Here is a 19,656-nt window from a genome sequence, read left to right as displayed (position 1 = left end):
CACAAACATTTATTTCATAAAACTTCAAACATCTGACTCTTAATGAAAACTGAAGTTTAGGGCTTTCAGAAATGTTCATGTGGCAGCTTCTACGGGTCCCACAACTGGGTCATTTCGCCAGCACCGCTGCACACTCGGGGCAGTTTTCTACGTGTTTGTACCTGTGATCACACCACTTCATCCCAGCAAACTGTCCCTTATTAAAAACAGAACTGAATAATCATAATCATCATCATAATCATCAACAAAGCTGTGAGGAGGACACTGCCCAGTCAAAGGGCTCAGCCCAGGTGAAGCCACCAAAGCAGAGCTGCACCACTGCCCCCCACCCTCCCTAAGGGGGGTTAAGTCAGCAAAATAAAATGGTCTAAAAATTCTGCAAGTAACACCAGACTTCTATGCAAAACAGCCGCATCACACTCATCTGTGCTGCTCTAGTGAATCACAACAGTCTCAGGAAAGACGAGCATGGTGTAGAGGCCAAGGGGGTGACATGGCACTGCACAGCTTTGACACACAAAAGGACCGCACAAAAGTCAGCTAAAACAAGAAATATTTGTATTTCAGCACCTTCTGCAGCTGCGGTCATCTACTTTTCTACAGCAGAAAGTCTCTTTTTGCTGAATACATAGACACCATCAAACAACTGTGATAACTGTGAGTTGATACAAGCCTTTCTCTGACAGTTTACAATAGAGCAGCTGTAATTCAGGTGTTTGCCTGCCAGAGGGAGCTGAAGGAAAGGAGAAAAAAATCCATGTATCTCAATACTTCTAAACTTTTGGGTTTTGTCCTACGGTAATTAACTACTCAAAAAAAATATAGTTTTAATGCAAAATGAAGGCCGGTGTGCCTGGCACAGGGCAGTCACAGCCCCGTCCCACGCAGGACAGCCCTGCACCAACACCCCACTAACAAAACCCTGCCAATTGTGCCCAATACACACGCTCTATGAATGAGCCCCCCTGGATCTGTGAATGGAAATAACACCTAATTCTAAGGTGTATTTCATTGCTTTTTCTCCAGACCATATTGGGGACGACTGCACCAGACACACACTTCGTTAAGACGGAAAGCAACATGTGAGATGGTACCTAATGCCTTATTACATCAACTTGTCATCAAATGTGTGGCAACACTGTGCAAGTTTTCAGTTTGCCAGAATGAAATACATGTTATGCTCATACTAGATTTTCATTTAAGCACTTATTGGTCTTTTTTGCAGTCTTTCCAGTTAACTGCTTCTAACACTTAACATCGGTACCCCTATAAATCTGCATGGGATTAGAGTTTCTACAGCATAAATCTACAATTTATGAGTTACCATGCTAATAATTTATTCTTGCATAGCACCAGCTAACCTGAAGAGCTTGAAACAGACAGGAATTGCCCTCATTTGGCAAACCGATAAAGCAAAATATCTAAATAATGTGACAGAATCTTGGTTTCCCATGAACAAACAGCTCAAGGAAGAATTCCACTGCACGCAGGATGGACAGCCCTTCTTTCCATCCTGCACTTCAGTTAAGCCACTTCCAACTTCAAAAACTTCAGCTATAAAAGCAACTATGAGTTTTCACATTTTGAAAAAGAGTAGAATAACTACACCTTTAAATATCTCCCTTCAATATTAAGGGTTAAACTGATCCATCTTTCCTTAGATGAAAATTTGACCAAGAGCTTTAAAATAAGCTTAGTAGCATCCTGTGTATTTCTTGCATTCAAAACACTTTTAGGAAAATCAGTTATGCCACCTTCTGGTATTCATCAGAACTGCTCTACAAGACAAATACTCATTTGCCTAAATTCCCATTTTAAATGGGGCGGGGGGGGCTTCTGTGCAAGGCATAATTTGTAGATTTGAATTAACAGTATGGAAGACAGATAGGCAAGAAGAAATACATTAAGAGTCTATAGTGTCACAAAAAGTGTGGTAAAGGTGTACAGGGAATCATTATTCACCAACTCTCCAGCACAACAAAAAAAAAATTCAAATGAAACTAGCAGATGTCTGGTGGAAAAAAAACAGAGGAAACATCTTCACGTAACGTGCTTCAGCTATCACATCATCAGCTTTTCAGTAACCGTTTCTTCTTACGACACAGATTCACAGAAGCAACTGTGAAAAGTGACTTTTTAGAAGTGGTTTGTACAGGATGGCATGGAGGCGGCTCAGAGTCATAGACAAGGCCAGAGATCAAACTTCTCCTCCTTATCTCCCACCACCAAAGCATCATTAATATTAAAGCAAGACAAATGCATGCATATGTAAGAACAACTACAAACATCCTTTCTTCTGTATTATACCTGGATCTATGCAATATAATCTGTACTGCTATGCACACAAGGATGGATGAATTTAAGCTATGACTTCAATAAATTTTTGATCATTTCCAACCTAAGTTTTTAATATAAAACCTTTTATAGATGTCAAGTTTCCACCAACAGTTTCTCAAGCATAAAAAGCAGTGCATCTTCAGTGAAGAAAGCAAGCAAGCATTGAACTAGGTATGAAACAACCTTAATAAATTATGTGGGTAACTGGCACCAAGTGTTTCAACTCTGATGCTCCACTGTTCCTCACAAGGCAAACATCTAGCGATTCTCCAACATGAGACAATATTTGACACACAGATATTTCTGACTATAATTTTCCATTGTAAATTTGAACTATGCAAGTTTAATTCTAGGAATTTAAAATGTAATTAAGAAGTTTGGTGTGTCAGACAAACCCAAGACCATGCTCAGGTACTTAGGCACACGTAGCACAACCAACATAAGACTCAGCTGAAATACAAAGACATCTATAAACATCCCCCCTCTTGCTCATCACACCTTTCCACAAGCCTTTGCATATTCTTTCAGCTATATCTATTCAGTTCCTTGCAGTATGTGTCCCATTGTATGACCATTTTCTGGATCTCCTAACAAAGCAAAAACTTGCATTAAGCAAAGGTTTGCTCTAACATGTTCTTACAATTAAGGTTTTTTTACTCATTCTCAAGTTCAGCAGTTTGGTTTCTGGAAATGCTGTAATTACCATTTTACTCACACAAGGCAGATGATAACATGCAGAAGGGTATACACACATCATGACAAGTACAAAACATTATTTCCACCACAAAGAACACCACAAGTCATGCTGCAACACCACTTTATTTGCCTGACTTTCCAAGAACCCAAGAAATACCTCATATAACAAAGTTGCACAGTAATACTTCAGAAGAATCATTATAGTAACTCAAACAAGGCATAATGTGACTGAGACCACCTGAACAAAGTCTTTCTGCATATTGCACAAAGCATTGCCTGGAAAATGCAATGCTATCAACCCACATAATGCAGTGTCAAAATAATCAAATTTTAAATATTTTAAAAATGAAAAAATCAAGCACTGTTATCAGTCCTGCCTGTATTTACAGACGTTTGCAACTGCCACTCAATAGATTTTTGCAGTTTAGCAAAAACATTTCTTCACTCACCTGAAACACCAATTCTCAATTTCAAACCTTAACCTGAAAGCAGTGTTGGTGTCTAGTGATTCAAAGGCAATCTCAAATGAACTCAGTACTTTCCTTACACTAAAATCCTTGAAAGCTGAAGCTTTTGAGGCCTTTGAGTAGCGTATATTGGAAACATGAAAAGGCAGCAAGATTAACTCTAGGAGCACCTGGGAAATCTCTGCTGAGCCAGCCATACACCGCTCCAAATCCAAAAGCACAGGACCCAGCAGTCAGATTGGAAAGGGAGGAAGGCAGGTCAATAGTCAGATATTTATTCAATAGGGTCAGTACTGAACCTGAAGCAAAACACGCTTGGTAGCTTGAGATAAGATGAACATTTGCCACAAGAGTCCCTGTAAACAGTGAAATAAAAACCAGCCAGTAAATAATACACCCATATGCAGGAAAACCAACAACTACAGCAACTACTGGACCACAGGAGTTTACATAGTAAACACTGTTACATGAATAGTGTTAGTTCCTTAGTGCTTCTTATCAAATTTCTGCAACCTTATGTTCTGGCTTGTATCCTGAATCAAGCAACAAGCTGCATAAACACACCTTCTTCTGTTTGATTCTTTAACTGAAGTAGAAACATAAGCAAACTACCAATACCTTGCTGCACTAGAAGTAGCTTCTGGGAAGAAAATGTCTTTCAAATGTGACAAAATTTCGCTGGGTCCTGAAACAAGTTTTCAGGGCTTGAGGGGAGGAACAATAGCACAACCCAACTTAAGCGCAGAATACTGATTTATTACAAATAAAAGACTTCTTTGAAGACCATCAGGGTTGTTAAATAACTACATTCAATAAACAGATAAGACGTTGTTCATGTTTCTCAGCCATCATACCAAGTGCCTTAATACAACATCACTGAATACATACTTGCAAATTAGCAGCCTGTTTATTATTATCTTTCATCAACACCCCAGAACAACGCACAAGACACAGTGTGACTAAGCTTTGACTTCATTGCTGTAATCTGACAAAAGCATACAGAATCCAAAGGGCAAAAGTAAAAGTAAATAAAATTACTGAGCCTGAGCTTTCTGTTGTTGAACCCACATAATAAATTCTTTTTAACGACAAATTCCAGTAACGTGATTCAGTTCATTTACCCTCCTTCCCCCTCCCTTTCCTCCCAAGTTCTGCATTGTAAATGGTCTTATAACCCAGCATGTTAACTGTCCAGAGAACAAGGCCGTTCCTGTTCCTAAGCAGCACTCCTCATTACTCCTGAACCACACATAGCAGAGACATGGCCAGTCTAACTTCAGATCAAGCCAGCATCCATCACATAATCACTCCTCATCAGCTGACAGCTTGTCACAGCCCACTAAACAGCAGCAAGGACCAGGATGTCCGGTTTGCAATGACAGACCAGTGATGTCCTGGCAAAGCCCTAAGCAAAATCCAAAGCAGACCACTATGTATTTTACTGTATGGGCCCAGCCTTAATTATCTGAAAACAGAACTTAACACAGTCACATTGGTGCTCTAATTACTGGGGAGGCAGAACAAGAGCGGAGGAAACCTCACTGTGAGTGCAAAGAGGAGCCCTGACAAGAGCCAAAGATGCTGCTCTAGCCAGGAGAGAACAGCTTTACAAAGCCTGCAAACTCCTCTGCTTCAGTTCTCGAGTTCTGCTTTACTCCCACATTGCTCTGACTCACATCACATCAATCCACATTTAAGCAACTGCAGATACGTCTCTACTGTCCTTGTCCAGCTGGGGTACAGAGGAACTTGCTGACTTGTTGATATGTGACCCCTACGCTCTTTTGGACAACAGAAGGAAATTGAGGGTGGCTGAAGATTTAACACACTCACTTCGAATTAAGTTTCCTTCCAGATCCTTGGCTAATGCACCTCCACCTTCCTGGCTGTCAGCTTTGATTCAGCCATCCTCTAACAGGTGAGATGGAGCAGAAGAATGAAACTAGAAGTCTGGAATTTGGAACACGGCAGTTTGCATGCTGCAAATGTCTGGAATCCAACGTGATGGAGCTAGATGGGATAACACAGCTTGGGAAGATTGAAGGAGATTATCAAGATGCTAAGGTTTCAGAAATGTCATAGGGAGGTCAGGCATAAATATACGTACAATATCGTAATGAGGCAGAATTGTAGTTATAGCTGAAACCTTTCTATAACGGACACATTCCTACATTTAACAGTGCACTGTTATCTTCAGTTGTTAAATTTACTATTACCTGCAGGAATCATACTAATATCTGGAATTCAGCTTTCAGTATGCATCTGTTTATGGGACTGGTGGTCATCAGGCTATAGAAGAACACGCTCCCTGAAATACTGAGTTGCTTCCCTCAACAGCCTTCGCTGGTCCTGCAGGACGCTACTATAATCCCTCTGAAGATGATACAAAAACTTCATAAATTGCTTCAGTATTCAGCTGTTTGAGTAGATTATTTTAGATTTAGGACTGTAAAGTACCTTACCATAAGAATAAAGTTGCTTAGGATAAAGCTTCTCTTTTTAATTTGATGCATTCAAATAAACCCCAAACTGAGCAGAGAAACGACGACTCATAACACCAAACCCACCACTTGCCATCAAGAGAGCAGCTAAAACACATTCACCCCCCAAGTGACACAAGATGGAGATATGAAAACGAAAGGGAAAATTACAACGTGAGATTATGTTGCACTACAAACAACACGTCACCAGTCAGAGAACTTTTTGGAGTTGTATCTTTTCAGCACAAACAGCTCATTAAGTATTGAACAAGTACAAACTCAGTCACATTTTCCAAGCAGCTAATCTAGTTTCCAAGCTTAGCCATCCCGTTAAAAGCTGTAGCCTGGCTTCCTGCAGAGACAAAATAAATTTTAGATCCACACCTATTTCCTGCTCACATAGAGTTTCACACTTCATGAGTCAAAGGCACTGTATGACAAACATCATACTGAAACTGCTTTTGGACCGATGGTAGGATCCAGAAGCCATACAGAGAAATTTAGTTGCAACTAACCCAGAAACGTACCTGAACCAAAACCAAAAACGAGCTCTTAAATATGTGAGAGGGTGTTACTAGTTTGAACCAATGTTCCTTTAATGGAAAAAAAATTAAGAGTTAAATGCTACCAATTTATTCATCACCGCTGTACATCAATTTCTAGTCATACAAAAGAAACTTTAGCTTTTTCATCAAATAGTCCATCATTACAAAGAAAATATCACTTTTACCTCATAAATAATGAAAAAAAAATCCAGAGATTATTTAAATATAAGTCAACACTCAATCTGTGAGTTTTCACATTATTAAACATTAAGTCATTTGTAGTGGTTGGTTAAAAAGAGTAGTTTGGAAAGCTAAAAGCATCTACTAGGGAAACAAACTTTGATTGAAAAGGTTAATTTTTCCACTGAGGTTACAAAATCATTTCCTCCTAAACAGGCACAAACACTGTCATACGCACCATACTGAGGCCAAATGTGGCCAACGTAAATCTCAAATAAATAAGGTAAGAAACTTGTCATGTCCTCAGAAAGAATCCACTGAATGTGTTCCAGTTCTTTACTTTCTAACTTCAGCTCCTACATGAATATATTCAAAAGGCTTCAAATGAAAATGCCAACATTCACATTCCAAATGAAAACATACTACTTCTGGAATATTCAAGAGCACATGCCTAAGAACTTAGGATGTCCTGGTGAGACCACATTTGGAATATTGTGTCCAGTTGTGGCCCCTCAGTTCCAGCAGGACAGGGAACTGCTGGAGAGAGTCCAGTGCAGGGCAACAAAGATGATGAAGGGAGTGGAGCATCTTCCTTATGATGAAAGGCTGAGGGAAGTGGGGCTCTGGAGCTTGGAGAAGAGGAGACTGAGGGGTGACCTCATTCATGTTTACAGATATATAAAGGGTGAGTGTCAGGAGGATGGAGCCAGGCTTTTCTTGGTGACAACCAGTGATAGGACAAGGGGTAATGGGTACAAACTGGAACACAAGAGGTTCCACTTAAATTTGAGAAGAAACTTCTTCTCAGTGAAGGTGACAGACACTGGCCCAGGCTGCCCAGGGGGGTTGTGGAGTCTCCTACTCTGGAGACATTCCAACCCGCCTAGACACCTTCCTATGTAACCTCATCTGGGTGTTCCTGCTCCATGGGGGGATTGGACTGGATGATCTTTCGAGGTCCCTTCAAATCCCTGACATTCTGTTATTCTGTGATGTAAATTCATGGACCTAATGCGAAAGAGAGAAAACACTGGTAAACATCACTGCTAGGGACAGAGAGAAGCAGGGCTGCTAAATAAAATCAAGTACAACAGAATAACCAGAGGGAAATAGGATGGAGAAAAGAGATACTGTTTGGGATGACTGGAGACTGGAAGCTTTTGAAGACGGAAAGAACACATACATAATAACTCTGCTCTAAGGAAAGCTTTTACAATTTCTTTCTTCAAGTTTCACAGCATGATTCATTAAGCAGCTATTCTTCATGCCAAGCAGAAACGTGACCGAGCCCAGCGCTGCTCTGAGGCCGTGCGCATTCACAGGGAGACAGCACGGCACAGGAATTTCACTCATACATAAGTCTGCAGAGTGAAACTTGAGCCTGAATACGCTCAAGTGACCATAAACGCATCCAGCAGACAAAAGGCGTTTGTGTGCCTGTTTTGAAAAAAATAAATCTGTTGCTTCTAATCCGAGATCAAACATGCAGTGAAAAATCCCCCCGGAAGCAGAGAGCAGCATACTGATGAGTCTGATCATTCTTCAAGAATGATTTAGCTACTGCCAAAACATAACTTCAGTAATTTAAACTGTTGTGGCACGAATTATCTGTTTAGACCGAAACCAAAGGACACAGGATCAATCAAGGAAACTACAAAAACAGCTCTAATAGATGTCTTTAATCTAAACTTGTTAAAATATGAGGTTCCTTAATGTTAATGTCATCTTTGGAACAGAAATAATCAAGCATTTATTCATAAGAAGAATGCTCAGAACAGGTCTTTATATTAGCCCAGTTAAATGAAAGGTTTAAATGTCATTACCAATCAAAATGAAGAATGTGGAAATCTTAGAATTACAGAATAGCTTCGGTTGGAAGGGACCTTAAAAGGTCATGTTAAATGGCACCAACAGAAAATTGCTACTCATGAATGATGCCATTTGATGCAGCAATATTTTCAACCATCTACAGGGGAAAACAAACCCTACCAACACTGTTTACCAACTGAAATACTCATATTCATGCTGCTGTATTTCATACAGAAGTACGGAATAGACAGCACCCGACAGATCCCTGCCACATGCTCACAAAATCAAAAAATCAAATCAAAACTAACGTTCTTGGCATGATGAAACTCCTTCACAAAGGGGTGGCAGAAGCTTTTGTGCTAGCAGTTATTTCACTATAAACTTAAGACACCTAAGCTTATGTTGTCTTTTTCATTTAGGCATGAAGTTCCTAATTCAACTACAAAAAAGCACAAAAACTAATACAGATAATAGCAAACATCTGAGAAGATTTTCTACAGAAAGATACTGCACACGTTGATTCTTCTAGTTTTTTTGAAAGAATGAAACCAGTTAACATACATTAATCAGAACAGACAAAACCACCATTACAGGTGTGCAAAGTAGATCACAAGATAAAAAGATAAATAATTTTATAGCTTCCAGGTTCAATTACTTACAACATAATTGTTCCTTTGTTAAGAACTTTTATTTCCAGAAAGGAAGCCAATGAAAAATTATCCTGGAAGAAATTCCAGCAACCTAAGTATCTCAACTCTTACACTAAATGTGTGAGGTTTCTTTCTAAAAACAAGAGTCAGCACAATAAGATTAAATAGCAAGTAACGTATAATCAAGACCAACAGAATGATTAATTTTAGTATATTTTAAGAAAAAAAATCCCATTCCAGCCAAATCAGGAATCTTTTTGGGCATGCTCTGAAATATCTGATAAGTAACTGTTATTGCATACTTATTCCAAAATCGGTCTTTGAACACCTAAATGTAGATGCAATGGCAGCTGCACCAACTAAATCAGAAAAATCCACAGAAATCTGGGATTTGGCAACTGTTAAGACCAATGCTGGGGATTATTCTTCTGCTTTATTTGAAAAAACACACAGTTTGTTATGTGAGGAACAAATGATCTTACAACTCGCTAACTAGGTCCTTTTGTTTCTTAAATTCATTTGCTAATTAGCTCTTGGAGAATTCCTCAGTTTTCCAGATGGGGCAAAAAGGCTTCGAGGCTGCCAACCCCAAAACCAACCGGCTGACGTCTCTGCAGGGATCCCAGCACTTGGCACATCCCTGACACCTCCCCCCGAGCACAGACTCATCCATCCCACCCAGCCTAGAAACTCCCCTGTTGACCAAAGGAGATAAAATGTAATTTGTCATTTTAGGTAAGAGCAGCCACACTGGAGTGTGCTTGATATGGTAGAGGAAATAAAGATGCAGCTGCCAAACATCTGTGGAATCCATCATTTCTGATAAGAAAATTAGCCTTTTTGTTTGAAGAAAAAATAAATCACAGAAAGCCACAAAGCAGACAAGCCGCATTCTGAACAGTATTCAAGCACAACAGTATGTGCATGCGGTCCCTCCCCGTACTGCCTTTCATGGTTTCCACAGATATGTCGAGACTACCAGCAGAAAGAAAACCAACTCAAGAATAAACCTCATCAACTGAAAAGTCTGACGGTAAAAAAGGACAAAAAAGGGGGCAATATAAAAAGGGCCAATCTCAATGAAAGCTTTTGTCCTAATCTTCCACAGACCTAGTGCACATAAACTCTTGCTGCATGAGTTCACTCTCTACTGCTCAGCTGTGTCGCCTGTATCTCTGCTACTCCCTTGACTACCATAATCTTCAATGAGTCTTTTGGCTTGCAAAAACAAGATCTAATCTAGGATTCCAGTTTCTAATTAACTTGTCTTGTATTCATGTGTACTTTATGAGCACAATGAGAACATCTAAGAGGAAATATAATCATAGTATCCTGTTTCAATGCAACGACCAAAGCTTTGGTGCACCAAAACTTCACTGCTCCTCAACTGTTAAAAGACTGAACAGATATGATGGAAGAGTTAGGCCTAACAATAATGAGAAATGAGAAAATGCGATTACCTTATTTAATTACTCATCTTTATTGAATTTGGAGAAGAAAAGGTTCAGAGGGATGTAATCACAAATTTCAAATATCTACAATATAGTCATAGAGAAGATGGAGGTCTCGTTTCACAAGGATGCACTTATTTTTTCCTTTTTTCTTCCTTTAAAATGTGTTACAAACTCAATTATTTTCCAATGAAAATCAACACTAAATTACTTTTGTCACCACAAAGCGTTCCAGGCAATGCAAATATTCTGTAGCAATAAAACAAATTACTAACTTTCCTAGTTTGTACTTGGCCAGCAAAGCATCAAGAATGAAAATCAAATTCAAAAGCTGAACTAGGTCTGCAGATATTTTAATATTATAAAGCCTTGGGCAAATGTGACAATATTGATATCAAAATAATCATTTCATGTCTTCTTTCCTACCCATGTACTACTTCAAGTCTTTGGACATTTGTGCTTTTCATCTTGCCTGCAGTACTACATCATTAGGCATGTGCAGTTTTGCCTGACTGGTAATTTGTTTGCCAGAGGGAGCAAAGAAAGAGCGTTTTGTTTGCAGGATCTTTTCCCTTGGCAAGAGAGAAGATATAGGAAACATGAACGGTGCTGTTTCTCTAAAGAACTTCAACATTCAGACCAGCAAGAGCCTTAAACAAATGCAGTTACATTGACAAATTACATTTATCAATTTAGGTCATCCGATCAATCCAGATAAACAAGAAAAAAGCCATCTTCCACAAGTGTATGCTGCCTGTATAGTTACTGTCAAATATATTTTTTCCAGAAGTTTCTCTCCAACATCTTCAAGATGCAGCATTTTCTCCCTTATTATCTACTCCGGTAAAATCCATCTTTCACTAAACTAAATTATTCTGGTTTCAGACAAGCTCTGCGTTTCTTAAACCTTTGAAATTTCTGAAACGTTTTCCTGCCTTGTCCCTTCAGCCACATTAATTTGCTACAGCGCATCCATCCAACTCTGCTTCCCTCACCCCCTCAAGCATGAAAAGCTGCTTCCTCATGCCCTTCAGGGCTCAGCTTTGCTGTTTTTGCAACATTTGTTCCCTTTAATTAAATCAAACTTTGGCAATTCATCCAACAAGCACCTCTGCATTTTCCTTTATGTGATGCCTTACTCAAAACTGTGCCTCACAAGAACACAGTGATAATTTCTCCTTCAAAACAACACCGAGTTGGCGATGACTCACGGCACTTGCCTTTGGTCCGAGTGCTCATACATCCCAACTGTTTCTTCCCAGTCACACAGTCTGATTTTTCTACAGATGCCCATCTGCACCCGCTCTCCTTTTGCACTCTGAGTTAGAAGCACTTTGGATGAAAGATGTTTTACCTTTTTATACCAGCATCACTTCTCAGGTGAATATCTGAAAAATATAACACCTAAGAAAAATTTTGGCAAACTAGCTGCTGAGCCGTACTTTTCGCAGCATTTGCACATACATGCAAAACTAAGTAAAAGCATAGCATCATTAAACTCAAAAGAATGAAAGACTGAAACTTGTCACAGTCAGTCGTTCATCTCCACAAAGTAAAAATGAGAAAACTGCTTCATAAGAAAGGTCGTAAGTTTCTTCAATTTTTAAATTTCTCTTTTTTAATTTAAAACACAGGACTGCCTCCAGTAAGGCAGATTATGTGCAAACCTTTGCAGGAAGAACCAGGAGCTCAAGGTTGATGCAGCACAGAGAAGCATTACCAGCGCAAGTAAGCAGCAATTCTAACAGCAGCACTTTGCCTCTTGCAAACCCAGTACAAAAGCCAATCTTCTCTGCTCAAAAGCCTCTAGAATTAAAGATGACAAGAAGTGCAAGCTGATTGCCAAGCACTCTGATAGCACAATAACAGCAAAGACTCAGGCCTTTCCATCATAGGCTATTCTAATCCAGCTGCAAACGCCCAGAGGCAACATCTGTTGAATGAGGGCTGCCCAGGAGCAAGTGTTAGAGGTCATCAGACGTTTAAAAAAATAACACTCCCCATTTCTCTCTAATGGCAAAGACACTACAACACTGTTCCTTACTATGTTTAAAAAAGTAATAATAATAAATCAACATACTGTTATCAAAGCCATTCGGTTTTAGCTCCCTGAAGCAAAACCAAGAGATTATTGTTAAAAGCTGTGTGAAACTGCCTGAAATCTACAATTTAAGGAGGCTTCTGTTACCAAAAAAACAACACACTTCATATTGCATATAGGAGTTCATTAAAAATCAGCAGTAGGTATATGCTGGATCAGCTCAGACTTCCTGAAATGTCATTCACAAGCAGTGTAATTTCAGGTAAGCCTCATATACTAAAAAGAAAGTGAGACTGTTTAATAGGGCAGGATCCACTACACTGAACTCCATAATACAAAACCATATTTAAAATCAGTGCAAGTAATTCTTGTTTTATGTAAACCATTCTACTGCAAAGCTGGCTTGTACAGCACATAAAAGAGCACTAATAAAGCAATGTAAACATCGGGCTTGTAAAAAATACACTCTAATACGCAGGATGCAAGCTGGGAAAAGCAACATTACCGACGTGCAGAGTAAAAACTCCAATATACTTCTTTGCCCTCATCATCCTAAAACATGTCCAAAAATCATTCAGAAGGACTCCTGTACCAAATCAGAAACTGTTTTACTGCACAGCTACAACAACCTTTAATAAGACATTGTACAGACAGCAAAATATACCTACAGAGCTATTACACAGGGATGAAAAACCTTTATACAGTCTTAATGCAATCAAACCTATAATCTCAAAACCATTCAGCAATTTCCACCTCTGCAGAGAATTTGCAGGAGCATAATCATGCCTCTGTGTTCCTGAGCTAAACCAGGATTATTTCATTGCCTAAGTACACTAGCATCTGTGCCCTAACGGATCTTGGCTCGCATGTCAACGCATGTTTTGGCAGTTACAGGCTTCCTAATTTGAACTCCAGAAGTGACAGGTCTGACAATACCAGGGTCGTTGTTAAATTTCAAGGCAAACACAGAGTTACATTTTATATAAACATTTATGTAGCTGAAGTTTAAAAAACAGACCTGTCTGCTTATATACACCTTAAGTGACAGGCAGGAGAACAGCTGGACTTCAGAGCACACTTATCCTCACTCCAGTCCATGAGTTTGTGTGAGCCACAAGTCATTGTCAGAGGTCCCTGCTGTCTTTGTACGTTATTGCTATGGTTTATCTGAAGCAAATCAGCTGCTCTTTCCACATCATGGACCGCGAAGATGACACTGCCTCCATCCTACACCCTTGTGTCTAGACTAACTAGTCTATCTGCTGTGGCTTTGTAGCTGATGGCCTCATCAAGAGCAGAGACAGACAGCTCTTCCCCACCAGCACTTCACATCCAGTAGACCCCACGGACACTTCGCTCCAGACCACAGTGGAACAGACACCTCTTGCCACATCCACTACTTCAGGCTGTATTTCAGGTTTTGGATGGTAAGCCGTGAAGAACCAGGCTGGCAAGTCCCATACACCTGCAACACCTCACAGGTGGCAGAGGGGTTCTCCCTTGCCCCTTCCCTTCTTCAGTGCCCTTACTTTACCATCAGCAATGTTAGCTTTTAGTTTTCCAAAGAGATTCCAAGCAGGATTTTTGCAATGCTGAAGTGTATCAAAACATCATTTTAAACAAAGTATTATTTTGAATTGTATGTCAGCTGATCAACTGTTTCATGCCTGGGTTTCCACAATGAACCCAACTCTCACACATTTATGGCAAGATGAATCAAAATATTACGAATCTTATTAGCCAGCCCAAAAACACCTGATCAATTTGATGTAGAAGTGTTCTTAAAACATTTGAGCCCTTATAGATTTAGCATATTTTCATCATTCTGTAAACAACCTGCATTTCACCTGCATTTTCTATCCTTCATAAAGCCTTTCTCCAGCCTAAGTCACCTACGGCTAAAACTTCAGCATATTAAAGCTCATTCATCACCACCTCTACTTAATACATCCACACTGGTGGAACAGACTCCACTGACGAAAGTTTGATTAGATAAGCACTGCATGTGGGAAAAAAAATACACAGAAGCAATCCAGCAAATACAAGTAAAAGAAAAATATCTCCAGGAAGATAAAAGGACTCATGACATTTGGATCCCACTTTCTCCTCACTAGCAGTGAAAAAAATCCTGGTAAGAAACCAGCTGCTGACTGTCAGTTATTTTAAGAGCATAAAGCTTTATGTGGTTACTAAGATCAGGGAAGGGCAGCGGAACATATTAGTCCATTCACGAGGAAACTGAATAGCTTAGATACAGCATGTCCCTTCAGTGTCCAACGTGTCACATACACCCCTAATCTACTGATTACCAAGGGCACAGCTCAAGTACCTGTTACTATTGTACAAATTAGACTTACTCAGACATGGGCAGATGTCAAGTAGAACAAGGCACCCTCATTCAGCCTGTCAGGAAAAAAGAAAAGCAGCATAGGGAAGGGGTGTGCATCTCCAGTTTGGTTGAAATAGTTTATTTCTACCATTTTAAGTATTATGCAGTATACTTAGGAATTCATATTTTTGAAGTTTTTGAGTCAATATTTATGTTTATGAAGTTTAAGAGTTATGAAGTTTATGAATCAATATTACTAAATGTGAATTCTTTTCTTGCACATTCTCACTCTATTAGCAAAGCTACTTTTTAACTTAACGGACTAAGCCGTAGTACATATTTTAAGCCCGTTACAGATTGCTTGAACATTTAAAGGGGAAACATTTTCCCACTTTTAACTAGAAATCCTGCGCATTCCTAAGTGCACAGTAATAACTGCAATAAAAACAAAGGGTACAGGTAAATAGCAATTTCCATTATACATCCCACAAATTTTATATAACTGTATAAATACTACTCACAGAAAGAGGAATTACAGCACAGAGGTTAAAGTCAAGGTTATGATCGTGTAGAACTGAGCAAAGAAACCAGTTCCTGCACCTCCACCCTGCAACAAGCACTAAACTCTATTCAACTCCCATTACATCTTACCTGTATTCACCCTTCCCGTAAGAATTAATGAAACTACACGGACAGATATTACCTGTTATTGCAGCTACTAATGCTGACACAGAGGAGTCTTAATGTAGGCAAATCCAGAAACGCTGCTCACGGTGGGTGTCACTGGCTGTAAGCCTTATCCGCTCTCTTAAGTATCAGAGCACAACCTGACCCAGCCATATGCTGAAGCCCGTGAAAAGCTGACTGCTATGCAGCTAAAAGGTCCTTAACAGCAACCATCTGTATGAATTAAATGCTAGTCCCAAAAAAATAACTGTCGCCTGTTTTTTTCACTGAGCCTTTTCTGAAAATTACCACGTGAAAATATGGTCGACATCTCTAAATACGCTCAAAGAAAAACGCAGGTATCATCAGTAACTGTGGCACCACTACGAACATATTTTAAGGAGTGTAGACTGATACTTGGAACATTTATACCTAAATTATATTTCTGGTAAAAAAAAAAAAAAAGCACACACACAAAGCCCAAAAAACAAACCACGATCAATTTCCAATTTTATTAAGCTGATAATAATGAAGACCTCATTAAAAAATATATATATATTTTAAAAATTAAAAAGTAAGTTATTTCTCAACTGCAATTTTTTTCTAGGTTCTGTAGAGTGATACCCAGCTGGGAAGTAAATACAGCTGTACATGTCTAACACACTGTACCTGTTTGAAGCACAAACTTACATGGGCCTGTACAGACTGGACTGTACAGGCACAGCTTCTACTTCCCTCATTCACCCTGATCCCTGCTAGAAAGCTACAGTGAGATTCTAATGCAGAACAGTGTCACCCATGAGGGAAGCAGCAGCAGAGTCCTGAGCACGTCCTGCTCAGGAGATCTAACCCAGGGACTCTGTTTGAGCCCTGGCCAGAATCTGAAAACAAATAGAACAATATGTGCCATGACCGAGGAATCAAATGCTCCACTACTTTAGTTATCTGCAGAAGACATCACAGAATGTAATACCTTTATTCTAAATATGAATTATTATTCTTTAAAGATATAGTATTAAATAATATTCCATATTATCACTGCTACTCAGCCAACTGTGACAAAGCCTTCACAGACTTCGATCACTAAAGAGTGATCTCAAAGTCACAGACTCAATCAAATCACCACCATCTCCTGGGTAAACCAGTTGGAGCAGCACAAGGATTTCTCCTGCTGCTTCATAAAGAATCCAGCACTGGGCCAGGACACTGTTGTAAAGAAATCCTCCCGCAGCCTTCCTGAACTGGCAAGCGGAGCCTGGAAGGAGCCAAGGGAAAGATGACTACAAGCCAATATTATCTTGAATCCGATTTTTCTCTCAACTGAAAGCAAGACAGACTACCAGCTGCTATTTGCAGATGCCAAACCTCATCCCAGAATGAGGAAATTAAGCATTAATGACTTTTTTTTAAAGCAGTCACTAAACTACAAATCACAAAACCATATCTATGAAAATATGCAATGGGCCCCAGGATAAGGGAAGCCTAAAAACCATTTAAAAACCTTTTCCTTAGATCTAAGCAAGAAAAGCAGAAAATCCCATATAAGAATCCAAACTGGCTCCTACCTAGGAGTTTAAGGAATTACTAGTCTATTATAACACCATTGCAGATCTAAGTCTGCTAGTTGTTATTGATTTAAACAATTCCAATTTGTTTTGTTCTAATCTCAGATCATAAAGCAACAGCACCCAAGATGTTTTTTTTTTATGGAATTGGCAGTATAACTTTTCAGTGAAATAAACACTTTTTGTAAATGTGGCATCAGTCTTGTGTCAGGATATTCTTAGGTCTGAAAACTTTTCATAATTAAGCTTCTCATATTGTGTAGAGTGAATTAAGCTTTAAAGTAACTACAGGCAGACCTAAGTCACAATTTTAAAGTCAGAAATTTGCTGAAGTTTGTTGCTGCTTTGATTCAAGGACTTTTTCCTTATTCTTTAGAGAAAAAGGAAAGATTGGAAAATAAACCATCATATACTGGGGGAAAAAATGATGAAGTCATGTTTTAAGAAGTTTAAGAAAATACCAACATTTTCATGGTATAGCATTAATACTACAAATGCAAGAAAAGTTAGAAATCAAGGTGCCTGAGGTAACAGCAGTTCTTCTAACCTGAGCTCTTCAGTGCCAAGAAAAGCACTGAAGTTCTCCACAAAAGCACCATTCTCTTAGATAATTATCTTTAGAACAAAGCAGTAGCTCCAGAGTATCAAAGGTAATGGTTTAAAAGCAAGCACTCAATACCACATTACTTGTATCATATACTTGTATTATACAAAAAAAAGACTGTCATGGAAAATGCTAAAATAACATGCTGCTTTAATTCTCAACCCTTACTGGAAATTTGGCAAAAAAAGGAAAGCCTGGGACTAATTGCCCCAAAGGAAAGAGCTGGCTGATGAGTCTACAGCACTAGAAAACATATTTATGGAATCCATCTGACAAACAAGACACTGCATCACCTAACTGTGATCATAAAAAATGACCTTGTTTCCACAAAAGAACTTATTTAGGTACAGTTATATTCTGCCATAGAGGTTCTTCCTTTCCTGTAATATTTTGGGAGCACAGTTTAGCTGCATGCTCCCAGGATGTTGCTGTGTTCCAGCAGACAGGAATGGAAAACTTTCAGGAAAGCTTCCATTGACTGCTACCATTCCCAACTTCATGGCAAATAGATCAGAATTCCAATCAAAATTAGACAAGAACAACAACTGTCATGTAGAACAGGTAGCACCCGTAAACTGATCACTACAGAAAAGAATTATGGTTGATCATCTACAAAAATGCACATATTCTGTTGCTCTGTCTTCCAGCTCTTTATTTCAACCACCAGCTTTGTCTATGGTTTCCATGAAGGGCTCTATATTCACAGCTTTCCAGAACCAAATGAAACTGTCAGGCAAATGGCACAGTTCTGCTAGATTAGGAAAAAGAAAAATGAATTCCCACATTAGCATTTTGGGCTTTTTAGAAACCACACGTCAGTTACTCACAAAGTGTCTCTCCACATCATCTCTGATAAGCGGAAATATCTCCTCTGTTCTTCATGCACCTGTAGTCAAACAAAAAAGACGTGAAGCAGAGTCACAGACAGACATCCTGAAATAGCATCTGCCTCTCAGATCCCATGGATTTGCACACAACAAAACAAGATTCATTCTAAACATTCACACACAATACGAGTTTTTCCCCTTTTCACTAACTTTCTCCAGTAAAATTACAGAGATGAAGGAGCACAAAAGAAAGAAAACTGCTTCTTGTCTGCATTTATTACACTGCTCTTTGCTGTGGAAACAAGGATGAATTATGAAAACTAATCAAGTGAACACAGAAAGCACATGCCCTAGATTTTTCAAATAATCTCTTGGTTTAACCCAGTTGTTCCTGAGTCTGCCTATCCCATGAACAATTCACTAAAATGGAAGCTGTGACTCACAAAAGACACCTTTTATTTTGAGAGAGGAACAGCTCAAATTATTTACATGCAAGACGTAATCACATTAATTTGTACAGAAGAGGCCAAAATTTTAATGAGTTCCATTTTTGAGATCTAATACAGTTGATCAAAAACTCCGTGGTTTTGTTTTTAAATGTCTCAAGAGTATGATATCTTACAGCCCTTAACCTAAATAAAAGACTACAGACTATATCCAAGTTTGGGAACTTGTACTTTCATTTGAAGAGACCATGAAAACGTTGTAGCGTTTCTGTTTGCTGACATAATTTAGCAACAAGCATTGCAAAATATAAACTATGCAATAGATGCAGAATATAAACCATGCAATACATATGCAAAATGGTTGGACTCGATGATCCTGAGGGTCTCTTCCAACCAAAATGATTCTATGATTCTATTCTACCCCCCCCAAAAAAGCCACACTTCTGATTTTTGGTCTTTTATATATTTTATCTTGGTAAAAATAAGTCAATGACAGAAAATTAGTAGTCACATGAATTCGGTATTTCTTTAAAGCAATTACTATTTATTCACAGCCCAAAGCA

The 19,656-nt window shown here is 39.0% G+C and overlaps 1 protein-coding gene across 6 annotated transcripts in view; it reads right to left on the bottom strand.

Moving 5' to 3' along the window:
- Positions 1-19,656, bottom strand: part of KLHL13 (kelch like family member 13) — an 82,178-nt gene that overhangs the window by 46,349 nt on the left and 16,173 nt on the right. For 3 of the 6 annotated variants that reach the window (XM_080352366.1, XM_080352369.1, XM_080352370.1), the window contains one exon: positions 18,648-18,706. The exons of 1 other annotated variant lie outside the window; for it this stretch is intronic. Coding sequence is in view for 3 of the 5 variants with exons in the window: in XM_080352369.1 (XP_080208495.1) it covers positions 18,648-18,667 (20 nt within the window). In the remaining 2 variants the exon portion in view is untranslated. Of the gene's footprint in view, positions 1-15,013; positions 15,060-18,647; positions 18,707-19,656 lie in introns of all 6 variants that reach the window. 2 more of the 6 variants (XM_080352367.1, XM_080352371.1) reach the window with 1 other exon arrangement.

The sequence above is a fragment of the Nesoenas mayeri genome, assembly GCF_963082525.1.
Source record: "Nesoenas mayeri genome assembly, chromosome: 13".
Classification (NCBI taxonomy): domain Eukaryota; kingdom Metazoa; phylum Chordata; class Aves; order Columbiformes; family Columbidae; genus Nesoenas; species Nesoenas mayeri.
Note: the sequence above shows the minus strand (reverse complement) of the source record. Positions and strands in the feature narration are given on the sequence as shown.